General features: G+C 42.6%; 1 protein-coding gene and 1 long non-coding RNA gene across 5 annotated transcripts in view; both read left to right on the top strand.

Annotated features, from left to right (window-relative positions):
• Positions 1 to 24,288, top strand: part of LOC137325135 (uncharacterized) — a 234,395-nt gene that overhangs the window by 117,325 nt on the left and 92,782 nt on the right. For 3 of the 4 annotated variants that reach the window (XM_067989883.1, XM_067989881.1, XM_067989880.1), the window contains one exon: positions 19,350 to 19,555. In XM_067989883.1, the coding sequence (XP_067845984.1) occupies positions 19,350 to 19,555 (206 nt within the window). Of the gene's footprint in view, positions 1 to 19,349; positions 19,556 to 21,249; positions 21,476 to 24,288 lie in introns of those variants that run through there. The other variant, XM_067989884.1, reaches the window with a different exon arrangement.
• LOC137325137 (uncharacterized) lies at positions 12,255 to 14,941 on the top strand. Its single transcript, XR_010963823.1, has 2 exons — positions 12,255 to 12,539; positions 14,527 to 14,941. It is a non-coding gene; the product is annotated as an uncharacterized lncRNA (long non-coding RNA).

Below are 24,288 nucleotides of genomic sequence, written 5' to 3'. Positions count from 1 at the left end.
CATCACTACATTTGGTATCTTGGGCTAGGGAGGGGGTAGGGGAAATGAGCCAGGGCTTTTGTTCCTGATCAGTGCACAGTGAACCCTACTCTACGCGCGCGCACGTGTGTGTGTGTGTGTGTGTGTGTGTGTGTGTGTATAAGTGTGTAAAGAGAGTTGGGTTCATGGTTGAACTGCCCGTGAACACTGAATGTCTAGACTCACAGATGAAATGGGGAAAGGGTGGGAAAGTGGACTTGAGGTAAAAAAAAATCAGATCAGCCATGATCTCATTAAATGGAGGAGCAGGCTCGAGGGGCCGAGTGGCCTACTACTGCTCCTATCTCTTATGGTCTTATGTAGAATGACCACTTGGTTGAAGGACCAGCGGATGGCTGATGCTTGTGGCACCAAACCCCAACATGAGAGGAAGGAAAGAAAATGAAAAGATTCAAACTCAAAGGAGTGACTGAAGCCAGTTGATAGGGAACCAAATTAAAATGAGTAGAAATACCGGAGGACAATCTCCATTGGTTGCCATCTCTAAAGATAAACTAATTTACGATTTCACTACCAGAAGTTTTCCTGCTACAGTTAAGATGTCACTTGACACATAGAGCTCAGAGGAAGTTGCTACCCCTTAGTTATAAACCCAGGGATGATTCACCGGTAACTCCGCATTAATATAGCTCCCTCAACCTGTCGGGTTTAGTATCTGCTGATCAGCACCCAGTGTTCAAACAAACAGCAGAAAGCAGCACACAAAGCCAAGGATTGCTAATATCAATCTTATTTCTTTCGATTATTAAAAGTGGTTGTTGGTATTCAGAGTCTCTTTAACATCACCCTTTTGAATCTGATTGAATTATTGGATTGTACTGTTTTGTTGAAGCACGGCTAGTTCATCTGAATTTGCTGTATGGTTGTTTAATTTAGCCAGCTCGCATTGTAAGTTTTGGTTGGTTATGTGAACTCACTCATGTTGCTTTGACAGAAAGTAATTTATAATTGAATCTATTATACCTCAACGTGAAGTACGATACATAAGTTGTGAATGTGAAATTCAAGGCTATTTAACAATAGTTCTAAATGAGGAGCTACACCTGGTGTAAAGCAAATTCATTGGGAGTCTTTTTTGACTTTGGGCAATAGTGTAAAATGCGCAATATAGGCTCAGCCAAACAGCTCTCCCGATTTCCATTTCCATTGGCTTCATGGACGTTAGGTTATCTTTCCCTTTCTCTTTCTCTACTCAACAGGATCACTGTCTATTCACCCCTCCCGAATATTGATTCTCTCTCTCTACCCACTCAACTGGGTCAACAAGAAGGCCTTTCTCCGTCACCCATCAAGAAAAGTATCTCTCCCTTTCCCTTACTCCCTTGCACCCCTCAGGAGAGTGTCTCTCCATCTCTCTTCTCTCCCATTTCCATCAGCTATCTTGTCTCTCTTCTATTCGGGCCAACACCACTAAAACAGATTATCTGGTCATTTTCACATTGCTGTTTGTGGGATCTTGCTGTGCGAAATTGGCTGCCGCATTTCCTACATTGCAACAGTGGCTACACTTCAAAGGTACTTCATTGGCTGTAAAGCACTTTGGGACATCCTGAGGTTGCGAAAGGCACTGTTTAAAAGCAAGCCTTTCTTTTTCTTTCTATCCCCATTCCCCGGACCACGCTGATGAAATAAATAAATAAAGCCAGGAGTTAGTTCATCAGCGATGTACTCCTGTACATGCGCATATTGGGGGTATGTCTGGATGTATAAAGCGCATTCCTCTGCCATGCAGCCCTGGCAGGATGATGGCTCGTGGGAACTATGTCATTTGCATCAAAGATGGACTCTTGTGCCTGAAGAAAGAAGTACGTTCGAAAGCAAAATACTGCAGATGCTGGAAATCTGAAGTAAAAACAGAAAATACTGCAAATACTCAACAAGTCAGGCAGCATCTGTGGAGAGGGAGACAGAATTAACGTTTCAGGTCGATGACCCTTTGTCATAACTAGAAGAAGTTGAAGATTAAACAGTTTTTAAGCAAGTACAGAGCCAGGGAAAGGGGCGGGGAGAGGAAGGGAAGGTCTGTGACAGAGTGGAGGGCAGGAGTGATTAAATGACAAAAGGGATGATGGTTCAAGGCAAGGGGAGTGGTAATGGGACAAGTAAAGAAACAAAAGATGGGTCTAGAGGAGCTGTAAATAGCAACAGCAGAACCATTACCAGCACCTGCTGTCCGAAAAAATGGGAGCAGTGGTTATGATCTGAAGTTATTGAAATCAATGTTGAGTCTGGAAGGTTGTAAAGTGCCCAATCGAAAGATGAGGTGCTGTTTCTCGAGCTTCATTGGAACAGTGTAAAGAGGCCGAGGATGGAGGTCAGAGTGGGAGTGGGTCGGGAAATTAAAATGGCAAGCGGCCGGCAGGTCAGGGTCGCGCTTGCGGACTGAGCGGAGATGTTCAGCAAAGCGATCACCCAATCTGCAATTGGTCTCCCCAGTGTAGAGGAGACCGCATCGTGAGCAGCGAATTCAGTATGCTAAGATTTTTCTTGCTGGAAAATAATGGCTTAAATCCAATTGGGGAGAAAGTTAAAATTTTGGAGAGAGGTTTTGCACAATATGATTAGTTATTTTTTATTTTGCTATTCATCAAGTAGAAAAAAGAACAACACAGAGAGTTGACAAATGTTGTAGAAGAAAATTGGCAGATTAATCTGACAGTCCAAGCCTAAATAATGACCATGGCATCGATGGCAATCACAAAGGACACAAGAAGTTTGATCATATAAATTTACCTGAAGCGGTAAGTCTTCTTCTGCTTGAGTTCCATAGTCAGTGAATTAAAGAACGCTTGGTTCAATTAGCATCAATTGCTTTTTCTAGTTGCGCTGTAATTAAGGTTCTCTGTTCCTCTTAGCCTGATTCTATCAGGACAGATCTAACAGTTTTAGCTAACTTCACATGGAGTGCTGGGTATCTTTGGATAAATCAAAGAAGAAAGAAGGTGCATTTAGAGATTGGCTTTCACATCCTTTGGACATCCCAAAGAACGTCACAGCCAATGAATTACTTTTTGAGGTGCAGTCACTGTTATAAAGTAGGGAAAGGTGGCAGTCAATTTACATACAGTTTGGTCCCATAAACGGCAATTGGATAACTGACCAGATAATCTGTCTTGGTGATGTTGGTTGAGAGATAAATGATGGCCAGGACACCAGGAGAACTCATAGAATCATAGAAGGTTACAGCACGGAAGGAGGCTATTCGGCCCATTGAGTCCGTGCTGGCTCTATGCATGAGCAATCCAGCTGGTCCCACTACCCCACCCTATCCCCATAGCCCTGCGCATTTTTTCCTTTCAAGTACTTATCCAGTTCCCTTTTGAAGGTCATGATTGAATCTGCCTCCACCACCCCCTCGGGCAGTGCATTCCAGATCCTAACCACTCGCTGTGTAAAAAAGTTTTTCCTCATGTCACCTTTGGTTATTTTGCCAATCACCTTAAATCTATGCCCTCTGGTTCTGGAGCCTTCTGCCAATGGGAACAGTTTCTCTCTATCCACTCTGTCCAGACCCGTGATGATTTTGAACACCTCTATCAAATCTCCTCTCAACGTTCTCTGTTCCAAGGAGAACAATCCCAGCTTCTCCAGTCTATCCACATAACTAAAGTCCTTCATCCCTGGAATCATTCTAGTAAATCTTTCCTGCACCCTCTCTAAGGCCTTCACATCCTTCCTAAAGTGCGGTGCTCAGAACAGGCCACAATACTCTAGTTGTGGCCGAACCTGTGTTTTATAAAGGTTCACCATGACTTCCTTGCTTTTGTACTCTATGCCTCTATTTATAAAGCCCAGGACCCCGTAAGCTTTTTTAACTGCTTTCTCAATCTGCCCTGCCACCTTCAATGATTTATGCACATATACCCCCAGGTCCCTCTATTCCTCCACCCTTTTCGAATTGTGCCCTCTAGTTTATATTGCCTCTCCTCATTTTTCCTACCGAAATGCATCACCTCGCATTTTTCCGCGTTAAACTTCATCTGCCACATGTCCGCCCATGCCACCGGAGTGTCTATATCCTCTTGAACTCTATCGCTATCCTCCTCACTGTTCACCACTCTTCCAAGTTTTGTGTCATCCGCAAATTTGAAATTGTGCCCTGTACTCCCAAGTCCATGTCATTAATATGTATCAAGAAAAGCAGTGGTCCCAACACCAACCCCTGGGGAACATCACTGTACACCTCCCTCCAGTCCGAAAAACAACCGCTCACCACTACTCTCTGTTTCCTGTCATTTACCCAATTCTGTATCCATGTTGCTATTGCCCCCTTTATTCCATGGGCCGCAGTCTTAATAGCAAGCCCACCATTTGGCACTTTATCAAACGCTTTTTGAAAATCCATATACACATCAACTGCATTGCCCTCATCTACCCTCTCTGTTACCTCATCAAGAAATTGTATCAAGTTGGTTAAACACGACTTGCCTTTAACAAATCCGTGCTGGCTTTCCCTAATCAATCCACACTCGTCCAAGTGACTGTTAATTCTGTCCCGGATTATCGTTTCCAAAAGTTTCCCCACCACCGAGGTTAAACTGACCGGCCTGTAGTTGCTGGGTTTATCTTTACACCCTTTTTTGAACAAGGGTGTAACATTTCCAATTCTCCAGTCCTTTGGCACCATCCCCGTATCTAAGGATGGCTGGAAGATTATGGCCAGTACCTCCGCAATTTCCCTCCTTACTTCCCTCAGCAACCTAGGGTGCACCCCACCCGAACCAGGTGACTTATCTACTTTAAGTACAGCTAGCCTTTCTAGTGCCTCTTCTTTCTCAATTTTTAGCCCATCCAGTGTCTTAACTATATCTTCCTTTACCGAGACTCTGGCAGCATCTTCTTCCTTGGTAAAGACCGATGCAAAGTACTCATTTAATACCTCAGCCATGCCCACTGCCTCCATGAGCACATCTCCTTTATGGTCCCTAATCGGCCCCACCCCTCCTCTTACTATCCGTTTACTGTTAGCTCCCCTGCTCGTCTGTGAATTGCTGCCATGGGATCTTTTCCATCCACCTGAACAGTCGAAAAAAGGACACCACCAACAGTACAGCACTCTCTCAGTAATGCACTGAAGTGTCAGCCTAGATCATGTGCTCAAGTCTTGGAGTGGGACATGAACCCACAACCTTCTGATTCAGAGATAGCAGTGCTACTACTGAACCAGCTGGTCAGAAGTATATTCAGAGAGAGAAGAGGTTACAGACAACAGGCTACATGCCATGCTGGAATCAAACCCAACAATATACATAATTAGGTTTCTTTCAGCGAGCTCCACTCTACATATAACTACTAAGGCAAGTTAAATCAACTACATCATGCACAATAATCTTGTTATTGGTAGGCAAGCTACTTGTTAAAAACTATACATCAATACACCTAATAACAATGCACGGACTCTTTGTACCTGGCAACAGTTAGAGAATCAGAGGCAGGAAGAGATAAAAGGCAAGGGTGATATCATCTGATGCCTAGAGTGAGATAACAGCCTCCGATTCCAGGACAATTGCACAATAGGGGGGAGTTTTACAAAAATGTAACCTTCCCTGCCAGGAGTATATATTATGAATTCAGGCTCACACGATTATGTAGGGAACACCATGGGGCTCAATTGCACGAGTTTCCAATATGCACTCCCAACAGGTTCCTCCATATAGCCCCTTCTCTCAAGGACCATAACAGTGCAGGGCATATCTCATGATGTGGAGATGCCAGTGATGGACTGGGGTATCTCAGATATCTCAGAGTGGGTATATCTCAGATATCAGTGTCAGTCACAGACAATAGATCTCACTAGGGACTGAAGAACCTCTTGCTTTGTCCGTGTGCCCTGCTAATGGGCTATATAATACCTTATTTTCTGGCAATTGGGGTATTAGAAGGGCTGTAATCTCCATGGGAATGCTGTTCATTCTTGTTTCCCTGAGATTAGTTTGAACATTTTGTTTTGTCATTTTTAAGACCTCTATTTCTTATAGCATTAAGATTTCTTTTTCTCCCAAGCCACAAATGTTCATATTGGAGTCCCTGGACACTGAAGAGTCCCTGAAGGAATTTCTAGGGGTCTCTGAGGTCATCCAAAGTTTGGTATTTTGCTATATTGTTTTTCTAACACATTATTTTTATACTATGTACGAATAAAAGTAGCACTGATATCTTTTCAATGTCTAACACTATCTTTTGGAAGTTATAACAGGGACTCCCTGGGAATTTATAGGCAGCCCCACCCACACATGGGAAAGTTTGAAAACCATTGCCCTAATCCATTTCATCACTCCCTCCTTTAATATTTTGCATCCTGAAAAATGAACATAAAGTAATATGCTCCAGACACCTTCTCATCAATTCAAACAGAAAGAACATCAAATGATACCAGCCTTCCCTCATCTATCTCACTGACTGTGAACACTTTACCACACTGCCATTTTATTTTTACCAGTTCTCGAAACTTTAAACATTTGTCTTTTCTCCCTATGATATTATTAAGAAATGACCAACTTCAATTGAGAGACGAACATTCCATTGAACAGACTTACAATTGAAAGGAATGGGCCTATCCAGCCAGGAGTCTGACTGGAAAATACCATACCAATAATGGTTAGAGCTCCATCCACATAACGGAAAATCGGAGTTAATGGCCTCAATTTTAAAATGGAAGTGCGAGTACATTAAAGGCGGAGGGGGCAACGAAAATTGGGAAAATCCAGAGCAGGAAATGAACCCGTCTCCAACCCGCCGACTTCCGCGTCTCACAAAGATGCATCTGTTTGCGTGCGCCGTTCCTGAACCCGCAAGTCCCCCCGGCAATTAAAGCCGGCGGGACAATATATAAACAAGCAAATATACCTCATTGAGGCACTTAAAGTAGTTTATTTATTAGCTGGGTGGCTTTCCCACGGCTTCCGATTCACACCTGGTGAAACTCTCGATCGCGTAGGAAATGGTACGTTTTTATTATTCGGGTTTGCCGTGCGTCCATTGACCCCCCCCCCCCACTTCCTCAATACCATCCCGCCACCCTTTGAAAATTGAGCCCAATATTAAGCTGTTTGATCTGCTGGTAAGACTTCTGGTCTGTGTGAACTGTAGCCAGTTAAGATACCTGTCTCTAGACTTCCCTGCTTATAACACAAGGGACACTCTGTATCTTACTGCACATCATTTCTCTTTAAAAACAAGTTGGATATTGAAATTAGGAGCTCAAAATACAATTTAGTGAACAAATTAATCAGGATTATTATTCAAAGATTAATCAATTTGATGTCTTGGAGCACATTACAAATAAAGTAGATACTGGTGCTCACAATCATATAACACCAAGTTATAGTCCAGCAATTTTATTTTAAATTCACAAGCTTTCGGAGATTTTCTCCTTCCTCAGGCAAATGTTTCAAGATCTCCTTGAAGCCTACGCATTTATACATATTGAACAATACATGGTGTTTACAGACTGCCCCTGCAACTGCCCGTTGCCAAGGCAATCACCGTGTTCAGACAGAGAGGTGTTACCTGCAGAACCTCCGAATACACATTCAACAAAAAAACAAACAGGGAAAAAAAACAGAGAAAAAAAAAAACACAGAGAGAGGCAGAAACATCCGGAAGGCAGAGAGAGCCAGCAAATGACCCATTATATTAAAAACAGATAACATTTGTTCGCTGGTGGGGTAACGTGTAGCGTGACATGAACCCAAGATCCCGGTTGAGGCCGTCCTCATGGGTGCGGAACTTGGCTATCAATTTCTGCTCGACGATTTTGCGTTGTCGTGTGTCTCGAAGGCCGCCTTGGAGTACGCTTACCCGAAGGTCGGTGGATGAATGTCCATGACTGCTGAAGTGTTCCCCGACTGGGAGGGAACCCTCCTGTTTGGCGATTGTTGCGCGGTGTCCGTTCATCCGTTGTCGCAGCGTCTGCATGGTCTCGCCAATGTACCATGCTCTGGGGCATCCTTTCCTGCAACGTATGAGGTAGACAACGTTGGCTGAGTCACAGGAGTATGAACCATGCACCTGGTGGGTGGTGTCATCTCGTGTGATGGTGGTATCTGTGTCGATGATCTGGCATGTCTTGCAGAGGTTACCGTGGCAGGGTTGTGTGGCGTCGTGGACGCTGTTCTCTTGAAAGCTAGGTAGTTTGCTGCGAACGATGGTCTGTTTGAGGTTGGGTGGCTGTTTAAAGGCAAGCTTTCGGAGATTTTCACAAGCTTTCGGAGATTTTCTCCTTCCTCAGGCAAATGTTTCAAGATCTCCTTGAAGCCTATGCATTTATACATATTGAACAATACATGGTGTTTACAGACTGCCCCTGCAACTGCCCGTTGCCAAGGCAATCACCGTGTTCAGACAGAGAGGTGTTACCTGCAGAACCTCCGAATACACATTCAACAAAAAAACAAACAGGGAAAAAAAACAGAGAAAAAAAAAACACAGAGAGAGGCAGAAACATCCGGAAGGCAGAGAGAGCCAGCAAATGACCCATTATATTAAAAACAGATAACATTTGTTCGCTGGTGGGGCGCCTTTAAACAGCCACCCAACCTCAAACAGACCATCGTTCGCAGCAAACTACCTAGCTTTCAAGAGAACAGCGTCCACGACGCCACACAACCCTGCCACGGTAACCTCTGCAAGACATGCCAGATCATCGACACAGATACCACCATCACACGAGATGACACCACCCACCAGGTGCATGGTTCATACTCCTGTGACTCAGCCAACGTTGTCTACCTCATACGTTGCAGGAAAGGATGCCCCAGAGCATGGTACATTGGCGAGACCATGCAGACGCTGCGACAACGGATGAACGGACACCGCGCAACAATCGCCAAACAGGAGGGTTCCCTCCCAGTCGGGGAACACTTCAGCAGTCATGGACATTCATCCACCGACCTTCGGGTAAGCGTACTCCAAGGCGGCCTTCGAGACACACGACAACGCAAAATCGTCGAGCAGAAATTGATAGCCAAGTTCCGCACCCATGAGGACGGCCTCAACCGGGATCTTGGGTTCATGTCACGCTACACGTTACCCCACCAGCGAACAAATGTTATCTGTTTTTAATATAATGGGTCATTTGCTGGCTCTCTCTGCCTTCCGGATGTTTCTGCCTCTCTCTGTTTTTTTTTTCTCTGTTTTTTTTCCCTGTTTGTTTTTTTGTTGAATGTGTATTCGGAGGTTCTGCAGGTAACACCTCTCTGTCTGAACACGGTGATTGCCTTGGCAACGGGCAGTTGCAGGGGCAGTCTGTAAACACCATGTATTGTTCAATATGTATAAATGCGTAGGCTTCAAGGAGATCTTGAAACATTTGCCTGAGGAAGGAGAAAATCTCCGAAAGCTTGTGAATTTAAAATAAAATTGCTGGACTATAACTTGGTGTTGTAAAATTGTTTACAATTGTCAACCCCAGTCCATCACCGGCATCTCCACATCATCACAATCATATAGTTTACTTGGACTTTCAGAAAGCTTTTGATAAAAATCTCACATCAACAACAACTCACATATATATAGCATCTTTAGCTTTGTAAAACATCCGAAAGTGCTTCACAGGAGCGTTATCAAACAAGTTTTGATACCGAGCCACATAAAGAGACATTAGGACTGGTGACCAAAAGCTTGGTCCAAGAGTTAGGTTTTAAAGAGCGTCTTAAAGGAGGAGAGAGAGGTATCAATGACTTAGATGAAGGGACCGAGTGTAATGTATCCAAGTTTGCTGATGATACAAAGCTAAATGGGAAAGTAAGCTGTGAGGAGGACGCAAAGAGGCTGCAAAGAGATATAGACAGGTTAAGTGAGTGGGCAAGAAGGTGACAGATGGAGTATAATGTGGGGAAATGTGAGGTTATCTACTTTGGTAGGAAGAATAGAAAAGCAGAATATTTTTTAAAAGATGAGAGACTAAGAAATGTTGGTAGTCAGAGGGATTTGGGTGTCCTTGTGCACGAATCACAGAAAGTTATCATGCAGGTACAACAAGCAATTAGGAAGGCAAATAGTATGTTGGCTTTTATTGTAAGGGGATTGGAGTATAAGAGTAAGGAGGTCTTGCTGCAATTATATAGGGCTCTGGTAAGACCACACCTGGAGTACAGTTTTGGTCTCCTTACCTTTTTTTTTTATTCGTTCATGGGATGTGGGCATCGCTGGCGAGGCCAGCATTTTATTGCCCATCCCTAATTGCCCTTGAGAAGGTGGTGGTGAGCCACCACTGCAGTCCGTGTGGTGAAGGTTCCCCCACAGTGCTGTTAGGAAGGGAGTTCCAAGATTTTGTCCCAGTGACGATGAAGGAACAGCGATATATTTCCAAGTTGGGATGGTGTGTGACTTGGAGGGGAACGTGCAGGTGGTGTTGTTCCCACGTGCCTGCTGCCCTTGTCCTTCTAGGTGGTAGAGGTCGCAGGTTTGGGAGATGCTGTCAAAGAAGCCTTGGCGAGTTGCTGCAGCGCATCCTGTGGATGGTACACACTGCAGCCACAGTGCACCGGTGGTGAAGGGAGTGAATATTTAGTGTGGTGGATTGGGTGCCAATCAAGCGAGCTGCTTTGTCCTGGATGGTGTCGAGCTTCTTGAGTGTTGTTGGAGCTGCACTCATCCAGGCAAATGGAGAGTATTCCATCGCACTCCTGTCTTGTAGATGGTGGAAAGGCTTTGGGGAGTCAGGAGGTGAGTCACTCGCCGCAGAACTGCTCTTGTAGCCACAGCATTTATATGGCTGGTCCAGTTAAGTTTCTGGTCAATGGTGACCCCCAGGATGTTGATGGTAGGGGATTCAGCAATGGTAATGCTGTTGAATGTGAAGAGGAGGTGGTTAGACTCTCTCTTGTTGGAAATGGTCATTGCCTGGCACTTGTCTGGCGCAAATGTTACTTGCCACTTATCAGCCCAAGCCTGGATGTTGTCCAGGTCTTGCTGCATGCGGGCATGGACTGCCTCATTATCTAAGGGGTTGCAAATGGAACTGAACACTGTGCAATCATCAGTGAACATCCCCATTTCTGACTTTATGATGGAGGGAAGGTCATTGATGAAGCAGCTGAAGATGGTTGGGCCTAGGACACTGCCCTGAGGAACTCCTGCAGCAGGATATACTTGCCTTAAAGGGGGTGCAATGAAAGTTCACTCAATTGATTCCTGGGACGAGAGGGTTATCCAATGAGGAGAGATTGAGTAGAATGGATCTATACTCTCTGGAGTTTAGAAGAATGAGAGGTGATCTCATTGAAATGTATAAAATCCTTAGAGGGCTTGATAGGGTAGATACTGAGAGGCTGTTTCCCCTGGCTGGAGAGTCTAGAACTAGGGGTCATAGACTCAACATAAGGGGTCAGCCATTTAGGAGCGATGGAAATCGGGGATGCACAAGAGGCCAGTGTTGGAAGAGTGCAGAGATCTCGTGGGGTTGTAGGGCTGGAGGAGGTTACAGAGGTGGGGACTCCTATTAAAATAGAAGCCGTAACAATCCAGGGTAGGACATGGGACTGGTTAAAAAATATGAAATGGAAGGAAAGATTTTTCTTCTTTGGCATTCTTGCACATGCCTGGAGCACATTTTGGGAAATAGCACGTTGCCAGCCTGTGATTTTCCATCTATTCATTTTAGTGGATGGGAAAATTGCACCCTGGGGTGGACCAGGAATGCCAAAGTGGAAAATCTCCACTAGAGACTGAGGGGAAAGGATGACTGGAGTCCCACATGGGTCTGTTCATGGCTCTAATCTACATTAATGACTGGAAATGCAAGTTTGTCAAATTTGCTGATGACACTAAAATAGAGATAGCAGCAGAGTCAGATTACAGCAAAATATTTGCAGGAAGATTCAGCTGGATGATGCAATTGAGCAGAAATTGCAAATGAGATTCAATGCTAAAAAAATGTAAAGTTTTCCAAATCAATCAAAAAAATCTGCATCTTAAATATACAACGAATGGGATTGTATAGGCTGAGGGAGGATTAGAAAGTGACATGGGAGTGATGGAAAAATAGAATATTGAGATATACAGCCAGTACTATGGAATACTGCACTGCAACAATTCACCAAGGCTTCATCGACAGCACCTCCCAAACCCACAACCTCCACCACCTAAAAGGACGAGCAGCAGGTGCGTGGGAACACCATCACTTTCAAGTTCCCTGTCGAGTCACACCTTCATGACTTGCACATTTTTCGCCACTCCTTCATCGGAGCTGGGCCAAAATCCTGGAACTCCCTACCTAACAGCACTGTGGGAGTACCTTCACCACACGGACTGCAGCGGTTCAAGAAGAAGGCCCACCACCACCTTCTCAAGGCAACTGGGAATGTGCAATTGCCTTGCCAGCGACGCCCACATCCCGAAAACGAATAAGCAAATTTACAAGTCTCCAGAGGTTATGCTTAGACTGTACAATGCAATGGACAGACCAGGCTTGAATACTGTGTTCAATTCTTGTCACCATGCCACAAAAAACATATTCAAACTTGGAGAGGATGCAGAGAAGAACAACAAGACCGATGGTAAGTGTGAAGGGAATGAGCTGTGGGGAGATCAGAGAAGCTCAAGCTGTATGTCTAAAAAGATCTGAAAGAAGAAAATTAAGGAGGTACTTCATCAAGGCATATAAAATATTAAATGGCATAGAATATTACTTCAAATGAAGTCAAGATTGCAGGACAAGAGAACATAAATTCAAATTAGTGAAAAGTGCATTTATGTCTTTACTCAAAGTGATAAATGTAATAATCTGCTGGGTGGGATAGAAAAGGCAAAAATATTAGGGACATTCAAAATACAGCTGGATGCCATCATGGGAGTGGTATGCTAGCAGAAAGACAAGCTTTGATGAGCTGAATGGTCTTTTTCTCATCCTTAAATTTTCTGATATTCTTAATTCATCATACTATAGTCCTAATTTTCACAACTTCTTGCTCCATCTTCCACTAAAGAGGAGCACACATCTAGGTCACAAATCCAAGCCAGTCTGATTCTAATTCGCTAAGACTAAGGCAAAGCTTTTGCACAGTGTCTGATTTAATTCAAAATGGCCACTAGAGATGTATTTACATTTTGCTGCCAGTGGGGAATTTACTAATAGTTCTGTTTGAGACTGGATGATATGGTGGCACATCATGTAAAAACAGACTCTGGTGGAAGTCCCATTCCCTGTTCTGTTTGCCACTTGTAATGCCTCTTATTTATATAATAACAACTTGCATTTATATAGCGCCTTTAACCTAGTAAAACATCCCAAGGATCTTCACAGGAACGTAATCAGTCAAAAAGCCAAAGAAGGAGATATTAGGACAAGTGACCAAAAGCTTGATCGAAGAGGTAGGTTTTAGTGAGCATCTTAAAGGAGGAGAGAAAGGTGGAGAGACAGAGGTTTAGGGAGAGAATTCCAGAGCTTAGGGCCTAGATGGCTGAAGGCAAGGCTGCCAATTTGGGTTGAAGGAAGTGGGGGATGCACAAGAGGCCAGAGTTGGAGGAACGCAGTGTTCTCGGAGGGTTGTAGAGCTGGAGGAGGTTACAGAAGTAGAGAGGACCGAGGCCATGAAGGGATTTGAAGATGAGGATGAGAATTTTAAAATCGAGGCTTTACTGGACCAGGAGCCAATGTAGGTCAGCAAGCACAGGGTTAATGGGGAAATGGGATTTGGTATGAGTTAGGATATAAATGAAAATGATAATCAGGCCATTTCTATAATGGGTGGATGATCCCCAACACAAGTTTTATGCCTGGACAGCAAGTTGAAAATCTACCCCGCCCTGTTCACCAATGTCAAAATATTTTAATAAATTGCTTCAGCAAATGTGACCTAGATGGTTGTGTCCAGATTATATTGCAAACTTTGTCACAATTGCAAAATGAAAGAAAGACTTGCATTTATATAGCACCTTTCATGACCTCAGGATGCCCCAAAGTGTTCACAACCATTGAAGCATTTTTTTGAAATGTAGTCACTGTTGTAATGTAGGAAACGCGGCAAGCAATTTGCTCACAGCGAGGCCCCACTAACAGCAATGTGATAATGAGCAGATAATCTGTTTTAGTGATGTTGGTTGAGGAATAAATGCCGGAACACCAGGGAGAACTCCCCTGCTCTTTATCAAAATAATGCCATGGGATTTTTACGTCTAACTCAGAGGGCAGACGGGGCCCCGGTTTAACGTCTCATCCAAAAGACGGCACCTCCGACGGTGCAGCACTCCCTCGGTACTGTCCTGGTGTCAGCCTGGATTTCATGCTCAAGTCTTTGGAGCAGGACATGAACCCACGATCTTCTGACTCAGAGGCGAGAGTGCTGCCTACAAAGCCATGGCTGACACATTAAAGCATTCATTCTAGTCACTTTCTATTGACTTCAATATAGAAATCAGCAGTTTTAGGAATTTGCTTTGACTCTGTGTTTGATTTGTTTTGGCTTTTTCCGTCTATAGATTCAGACTGAGGCCAGTTCACCCTTTCCCAAGTTCCATGAGTTTATTTTTTGTTTCTATCTGCAGTTTGGCCGAATGCCACCACTTTGCAAAAGATGTTTTGAGAGACCAGGGGTATCATCAGCAAGTCATAGATTTAATGCGGCACAGGAGATTTTATATAAAGTTACATAAAACCCGCGCTGGAGAAGGGACCTCTTGAGATTTGAAAGTTGTCCATTCCTGCAAAAAAAAAAACAAATCTGTCCAAAAAAGGATCCTCTTTCTATCTGGCAGAAGAAAAACAACCCAAATGTATCAGAAAAATAAAAGGAAAAACAGAAGTGTGTGTGAAGTGACAAACCAACAAACTTTGCGATATAATTAGTGTAAATTACTTTACTATTCACTGTTATCACAGTCAAATGATGGTTGGAACTCTACTTGAAATGTTATGATAAACTGCCTGTATTTTGGTGCCAATAAAACATTAAACAGAAAAGATGGTGTTCGCTGCCTAACTTGAATTTAGTGCTGAATTACCAAAGCTGCCTCTAATTTACCCATGATCTCATGTTCCTCTTAGCCTAAGAGCTTTTACAGGTCAAAAGAGGTTTGTCTGACTTTCCTTCCCTGTCAGGAATTTTAAAAAACATAATTACATTCCTTCTGCAGATACTGTAGCTTCTTGGCACAGTTTTTGACCTTTCAATAGTTGCCTTGACCCACAAGGCCATAAAGCCAGTAATATATTGAAAGAGAATTATGGCTGAAGAATATTCATGTAAAGAGGTACATACCAGTCTCCTGAAATCTCTTCACTTATTTAATACTATCTGACACACTGAATTTTGGTATTCATAAAATTGCCCTCTTAACTTCTGACACATTTTGGCAGGTTGTCAGCCTAGTTTGCAAAATAACTTTTTTTTTCATCCATATAATATTCTCAAATTACATATTTGAGAATGAGTTTATCTCGGGGCTATACTTTAAATGAGCTTTGAAGAGCTTTATCCTGCACTTTCGGCTCAGTGCATTAACAAACTCTTGTGAAGGACACGTCATTTTCAAAAGTTAGTTCCTAACTACAGCCTGGGTAAATAAGAAAGAAAGAACGAACTTGCATTTATATAGCACCTTTCACATCCTCAGGATGTCTCAAAGCGCTTTATCGCCACTTTTGAAGTGCACTCACTATTGTAATGTAGGAAACACAGCAGCCAGGTTGTGCACAGCAAGGTCCCACAAACAGCAATGAGATAAATGAGCAGATAATCTGTTTTAGTGATGTTGGTTGAGGGATAAATATTGGCTAGGACACTGCGGAGAACCCCACTGCTCTTCTTTGAAATAGTGCCATGGGATCAGTGGGCAGATGGGGCCTCAGTTTAACATCTCATCCGAAAGATGGCATCTTCGACAGTGCAGCACTCTCTCAGTGCTGCACTGGTATGTCAGCCTAGACTTCGTGCTCAGGTCCCTGGGATGGGACTTGAATTCATAACTTTCTGACTCAGAGACAAAAGTGCTACCACTGAGCTGCGGCTAACACCTATGGCCATGCGGCGCTGGGCTCCTTAGGAATTACAGAAAAGTAGCATGGTAGTAAGGCTTGCCTGCTGGACAGATGTCTCAACACCAGCTTGATTTTGCTTCAGTTGTTAATTTCCAATCATTTTGAATTTGGAATTGTGTGTAAAAATCACTTTTGAAAGTGCGACTCAGTGAAAGGATTATGTATTGAAAGGGGTAGCGTTACTCAAGTTATGGTGAAACTTCTAATTGCACATGGTTTTAGGTTTTTGAAAAAATACTGTCCGATCTCATATTTAATGTGTGTTATCGGCAGTGCTGGGCTTTCTATCCATTGGCCATTCTACAGCAGCATGATGAGCTGTGATAATTATTAATACAGTCTCACGTCATTGTATTCAGAAGAACTATTGGGTACTCAATGTGAAAATGGCCACAATGCATAATATTTCTGACGCAGAACTTTTATAGTATGTGCACGGGTCTGTATCAGCATTAATGAAACCTGACTGAGTTTTTTTTTTAAATGCTGTCCTGGTGTGTGTATATACATATATATATATATATATATATATGTATATACACACATACACGATGAATCAGGAGCTGGTCACATGACCCAGTATCCCACCAGTCTGACAATATGGTACAGGTAATAACACTAAGGAAAAAGCTATATTATCTGAAGCATAGCAATAAAATTAATAGGGGGGTTATCATATATATAGATATATGTATATGTGTGTGATTATTCAATAAGGGAGGGTAAACATAACAAAATTCTGATTTGACTTGCTCTATTTCATGCTGATATTGGTTGCACAGATAGCCCAGAAATGAAGTGACTCTCCCTGTGAGCAACAACCCTCTTCACGGGAATGTGTCATCATGAACGATTGCATTTTTAATAAAAATGTAATTAAGAGAAGTCAAGAATAAATGAGCAAAAGTTCTGAATTTGCTTTGGATGAAGGCTTGATTGTATGGTTCACACAGGCACATATCCTTTACGAGCAGTAGAGCAAACCCAAACAGAAATGACCAGGTAATGAAGATAGATGCATTCAGTTATCAGTGAGCCATTACTGGGGCTCGCTGTTACATTAAAAAATCACAGATAGCTTGATGGCACTTGCCACATAGAAACTAATTCATGGACAACAGCCTACAATGTGCAGTGTGCATTGCAAATGAATTTAGGGCACTAATTAAATGATGTTGAAACATCAGGCAAACACTCCAGTTTTAATCCCTGTTGGAAGAAACGCACGGTGGTTTTGCTTAAGAGAGTTCACATGAAGCTCTGCATACAGACCCAAGGAGACTATGAGGAGCCCAGGTTCAAGACAAAACTGTGCTCTATGGTCATTTTCAGAGGTGAAAGTAGCCTTTAACAGGCAGGGTAGCTGCAGGCTCAATGTTCTGCCAGCTATAGAGTGATAAGAATGAGATCTGAATCCTACAAATGGACCATGCATGAGCCTTAATGACAGCTGCCCTTTAATTCCAGTTTTAACTATTTCATTTCCAAATGCTGCTAAAGGTATGGCACTGAGCAGTATAAATGAAAGACTTGCATTTATATAACACCTTTCACGACCTCAGGGCGTCCCAAAGCACTTCAGAGCGAATTAAGTAGTTTTTGAAGTGTAGTCACTACTGTAATGTAGGAAAGGCAGCAGCCAATTTGCAATATTCAACATCCCTCAAACAGCAATGTGATAATGACCAGATAATCTGTTTCGATGAGTTTGATTGAGGGATAAATATTGGCCAGGAGGACTCCTCTGCACTTCTTCGAAATAGTGCCATGGGATCTTTTACGTCCACCTGAGAATTGTATAGGCCAGGAAGGTGCCGTGTTTGATTCCCAGTTTGTGCTGTTAACCGATCACTGGCACTGCACTTGATGTGCTGCAATTGGCCCCAACACACTGGGCGAGGGAGGGGAAAATTTATTCAGCTTAACCTCCCTTGATTACTGTCCAGTGACAACCCTGCTGGAAAGTACACGTGTGTCAGCATTGGAGAGGACAGTACCGAGCTCAGTCACGATACCTTCTGTAGTCAAATAGCCTGCCAGTGCTATCTAGGCTAACACATGAATGATCGTCCCTTTGGTGAGGTACTGGAAGGTTGCTGGGATTCTTGGTACTCTACCCCCGAGTCTGTGCCTTCAACAACAACTTGCATTATGTAGCATCTTTAACGTAGTAAAACACCCCAAGGTACTTCACAGGAGCGTTATCAGACAAAATTTGAAACCAAGCCACATAAGGAGATGTTAGGGCAGGAAAGAGGTAGGTTTTAAGGAGCGTCTTAAAGGAGGAGAGAGAGGTAGAGAGGCAGAGAGGTTTATGGAGGGAGTTCTAGAGCTTAGGGCCTAGGTAGCTGAAGGCACGTCCGCCAATGGAGGGGCGAAAGAAATTGGGGATGCGCAAGAGGCCTGAGTTGGAAGAACGCACAGTTCTTCAGGAGAAGAAAGGCAAAAATTGGACAAAAAAGGAAAATTCCTTCACATATCTAGTCTTAATTCTGAAATTATTTTAAAGGGTAACTTTTAGACAGTAATGAGAAAATAAATACCCATGAGACTTTAACTTAAACCATGTGATGCATTCCTGCTAGCTTAAAAAAAATTAGCTAGATTTTCTACAGGGCAATTTAGTAAAAGCTGGCAAGTGTTTATTGTTCCATATTTTGAATCATCCTTACCTTATGCAGTGGAAGAAACCAACAAACATAATTTCATTTTAAAATATGGATTAATATACAACACTGTCTGCAGTAACAGATTTAAAGTTTTGCTGGAGGCTTGTGAGCTGCAGAATATAAATACCATATATAATAAAGATTATCCTCAATGGTTTAATAATATATAACGATGCATGCAGAGTTGCATGTTTAATACTTTACTCTATTTTATCATAAGATAGTATTAGGATAGATTTACAACCGGCAGAGTTGTTGAGTAAACCAATATGTACTTGCAGCTATAATTTCATTTGAACTTTGTAAAATGAATTGCAGTAATAATTAGAAGTCATCAGACATGAATTATTACTGTGCTGTTTTGCCGTCTTGTTTTTTCTGGCTATAGGCTATTTATGTTCAAAGCACCAAACACATTAAGATATTTGTTTTCATAGAATCATAGAATGATACAGAGCAGAGGAGGCCATTCGGCCCATCGTGTCTGTGCCGGCTCTTTGAAAGCTCTAACCAATTAGTCCCATTCTCCCTTGCTCTTACCCCATGGTCCTGCAAATTTTGCCCCTTCAAATATTTATTCAATTCCCTTTTGAAAGTTATTGTTGAATCTGCTTCCCCTACCCTTTCATTCCAGATCATAACAGCTATTTCTGTTTCCACAGTACCACCTACAAAATGGCTCAGCATGGAAGATTGTTGCCGTCCGATGGCAGAATTGGATGATTCTCACGGTAATCTTGGGCCTAATGGCCGTTGTGCCATTCACCGTGTACAGGATGATGACGGCCTTCGATGACCCTCCACCACATACTCTGTTCAAAGCAGCATCGATTTGTTTCGGACTGCTGTCAGAAACCTTCCTGATCAAGTGAGTAGATGCAGGTGTTGGCTTTTTTTTTTGTTGCAAATTAACTCTTTCTAACTGCTGAGCACCTGCACTCTAGTAAAAGCTTCTCCCCACAAAGGCTTCAGGAAAACATGCCGTATTGTTGATAAAAAACAAGCTGCTAAGAGCTACCGCCTTGCTTCAGCGTATGTCGAGCATTACGCGTCCACACATGCTTAATTTTCTACCTTCAGCAAGCGCGTAATGCGATGTGCAATGATTAATCACGTTGGACAACGCACTGAAACGAAAACCGCATGCTCACCATTGGTGCACAATGTCATTGTGTCAGTGCAAAGCAGGTCACACGATTGTGCGCAGCACAATTGTCCTACTCCCTACTTGTAAATCAGCTGGCAATGGTATTAGCTGCTGAAGAGTTATTATGTTTTTTTTAATTAAGGTGGGATGGCTTCTATTATAGCAATAGCACAATTACTGTCAACAGAGTTGATGCTTAATGAAATTGTCACATGTGGAACAACTTTTGATATCAAAATGATATAATGAATGTAATTCTCTAACAGTAATTTTTACTAACTCTTACCACCTCAGCGTTTTGGTTATTTAATATTATTTTTTTGATTAAGTGTTACACATTAGGACGATGCCTCAGAGGCACACAGAAGCTTTGTGCAAGGATAAAACTTCCTACACACACAGAACACAGTGCATGACACAAGGTTGTCTGCTGCATTACCCAAGTCCAGTGTGGATATTTAATACGTAGATGTCACTAGACATTAAAATAAATGGATTTCCTTGAATATTTGTCCTGGGATTATGAGCAGAGCTTATTTATTATCAACTTCAACCCCAAAAAAGATGACAGTAACAGGGATGCACTCCAATATGATATCCTGCCGTTTTGCCACAAAGAAATATTCGAGATGAACCACTTTGCAATAAAATGACAATGACATAAGTGAGTCACTTTCTGCAGTGACTGCTGCTACAATTTTGTGGAGATTGTGAATACATTGCCCATTTAGAGGGAGCTGTGAAACTTCCATCTGACTGGTTACACTGCAGGAGAGCTGAGCAGCAAAAGGCATATGGGCTTGTATAGGAATACATTACGTACAGAAAAGAAGGTGGGGAACTAACTGAGAAAGTAAAAACCATCTTCTGCCAGATTGGCATTTCTTTTAACTGCGATTAGGACACTGCTGCTCTTCAACTACCGTCCGCCCCACCCCAAAATGTTCCAGACACAGAATAATCCCGTGGTATTATTTCAGGAAGAACAAGGCGTTCTCCTGGTGTTCTGGCCAACATTCCACCCTCAACCAACACAATCACTAAAATGATTACATGGGACATTGCTGTGTGCAAAAGTGGTTATCACATTTGCCAACATAATAACAGTCACTGCACTTCAAAGTAATTAGTTGTGTCTAATGTACCTTGTCATGTTTCACTGAGATGTGATAAAAAGTGTTAGATAAATGCACCACGGTGTGTCTTTTTTCATTCAGTCAAAACAAATGCAGTAATTCTGTCAGCCTTGGCTAAGTGGTAGCACACTTGCCTCTGAGTCAGAAGGTTGTGGGTTCAAGTCTCACTCCAGAGACTTGAGCAGATAATCTAGGCTGACACTCCAGTGCAGTACTGCATTGTCAAAGATGCCGTTTTTCGGATGAAACATTAAACCGAGGCCCCATCTGTTCCATCAGGTGGGCGTAAAAGATCTCATGGCACTATTCAAAGAAGAGCAGGGAAGTTCTCCCGGTGTCCTGGCCAACATCCATCCCTCATCCAACACCTAAAAAAACAGATTATCTGGACATTCATTTTATTGCTGATTGTGAGATCTTGCTGTGTGCAAATTGGCTGCCGTGTTTCCTACATTACAACAGTGACACTTCAAAAGTACTTCATTGTTTGTAATGCGCTTTGGGGTGTCCTGGGGTTGTGAAAGGCGTGATATGAATACAAATCTTTTGTTCTTTCAAATTATAACAGAATAAATGAATAAAGTCTCCCAATCTGTTGTCTTTAAATGTCCTGGACATAGGTCTAGAGGGAGTGGTGTCTGAATTTGTAGATGATACTAAAAATGGATATCCTTTCCACTGTGAGCCGGCAGTTTGTGGTGTCGATGGTAGTCATGATGTGGAGATGCCGGTGATGGACTGGGGTTGACAATTGTAAACAATTGTCAACCCCAAGGATTCAAGGAGCTCCTGAACATTTACCTGACGAAGGAGGAAGCCTCCGAAAGCTTGTGAATTTAAAATAAAATTGCTGGACTATAACTTGGTGTTGTAAAATTGTTTACAATTGTCAACCCCAGTCCATCACCGGCATCTCCACATCATCACTAAAAATGGAGGCATAGTAAATAATTCTGAGGATCACGGCAAGTGGATATTCATAAATTGGGGGAATGGGCAAAAAAGTGGCAGATGGAATTTAATGTCAGTAAGTGCAAGGTGGTACATTTTGATTGAAAAAATAATATTTTGAATGGTGGGTGACATTGAAGAGCAGAGGGATTTGGGGGTTCAGGTTCACAAAACATTAATAGCATTATCTCAATTGGATAAGACCATAAAAAATGCTAATGGAATATTGGATTTTATGGCCAAGAGGTACATAATATAAATGTCGAGATGTAATGGTGAATCTATATAAAACCTTCGTAAGACCACAGTTGGAGCACTGTGTGTAGCTTTGGGCTCCACACTATAAGCGAGATATTGAGGCAATAGAGACGATACAATGTAGATTTATTAGGATGCTGCCTGGTGTGAAGAAATGCAACTACAAAGAAAGAGTTGAAATTTTAGTGCTGTTTTCATTGGTACAGAGTACGTAACAGGGTAATTTGATGGACATGTTTAAAATTATGAAGGGATGGGACTGGATAGCTAGAAACAGATTGATTCCTGTGGTTGAGGGTTCTAGAATGAGGGAACATGAAATATAACATTAAAAGCAAGAGATTTAGTTCAAAGAGCAGGAGCAACTTTTTTACCCAGAGAATTGTGAGGCTTTGGAATGCTCTACTGGTGATAGTGGTTAAAGCAGAGACTATAGGTGGAACTTTCAATTTTGGCAGGGGAGTAGAATGGGCAATAGTGAATTGGCCAGCCGCTCTATAGCCCACCCAATTTTCCTTTTGTTTTGACTTCAACGGAAAGGAAATTTTGTGGGGTATATAATGGGCGGCCAATCCGCTACCAACTGCTCCAAGCCCCCCCCCCCTCCCCGAAGTTGAAAGTTCTGCACTATGTCAACATTTAACAATAGGTTATATAAGTGGTTGAAGGAAGTGAGGGGGATAAAGGGATATGGGAAAGAAAAGGCACATGAGATTGGGACTACCGCTCATGTGGAGGATAAATACCAACATGGACTGGTTGGATCGAACAGTCTGTTTCTGTCTGGTAATTTCTATGTGATTGTATGTCAACCTTTTTGTTAACCTAAAGTGGCAAGAAAACAAGAATGATTATTAGAGGCCTAAAATGTTTATGTAGGAAAAAACAGCCAGGAAATGGCAATAATCTGGGCCAACTATCTGTCAGTTATATACAGAACACTAGGTGGTTGTGGCTACATTAACAGACTTGATCACAATCGTGAGGCACAGAGCACTCAACAACACTCACATAGTTTGTTATAAGTGGCAGGGCAGGTTGAGAAAGCGGTTTAAAAAAGCATACGGAATCCTAGGCTTTATAAATAGAGCCATAGATTGATGAACCTTTATAAAACACTGGTTCGACCACAGCTGGAGTATTGTGTCCAGTTCTGGGCACCGCACTTTAGGAAAGATGTGAAGGCCTTAGAGAGGGTGCAGAAAAGATTTACTAGAATGATTCCAGGGATGAGGGACTTTAGTTACGTGGATAGACTGGAGAAGCTGGGGCTGTTCTCCTTGGAACAGAGAAGGTTGAAAGGAGATTTGATAGAGGAATTAAAATCATGAAGGGTCTAGACAGGATAAGAACATAAGAACATAAGAAATAGGAGCAGAAGAAGGCCATACGGCCCCTCGAGCCTGTTCCGCCATTCAATAAGATCATGGCTGATCTTCAACCTCAACTCCACTTTCCCACCCGATCCCCATATCCCTTGATTCCCCAGAGTCCAAAAATCTATCCATCTCAGCTTGAATATATTCAATGACTCAGCATCCACAGCCCTCTGGGGTAGAGAATTCCAAAGATTCACAACCCTCTGCGTGAAGAAATTCCTCCTCATCTCAGTCTTGAATGGCTGACCCCTTATCCTTCGACTGTGCCCCCTGGTTCTAGACTCTTTAGCCAGGGGAAACAATCTCTCAGCATCTACCCTGTCAAGCCCCCTCATAATCTTATATGTTTTCAATGAGATCACTTCTCATTCTTCCAAACTCCAGAGAGAATAGGCCCATTCTACTTAACCTCTCCTCAAAGGACAATCCTCTCATGCCAAGAATTAATCTGGTGAACTTTCGTTGCCTCCAAGGCAAGTATATCCTTCCTTAGATAAGGAGACCAAAACTGAACACAGTACTCAGGTAAGGTCTCACTAAAACCCTGTACAACTGTACCCTGTAGTAAGACTTCCTTACTCTTGTACTCCAACCCCCTTGCAATAAAGGCCAACATGCCATTTGCTTTCCTAATTGCCTGCTGTACCTGCATACTAACTTTTTGTGTTTCTTGCACGAGGACACCCAAGTCTCTCTCAACACCAACATTTAGTAGTTTCTCACCATTTAA

The sequence above is a fragment of the Heptranchias perlo genome, chromosome 9, assembly GCF_035084215.1.
Source record: "Heptranchias perlo isolate sHepPer1 chromosome 9, sHepPer1.hap1, whole genome shotgun sequence".
Lineage (NCBI taxonomy): Eukaryota > Metazoa > Chordata > Chondrichthyes > Hexanchiformes > Hexanchidae > Heptranchias > Heptranchias perlo.
This window is presented reverse-complemented; position numbering and strand designations above follow the sequence as displayed.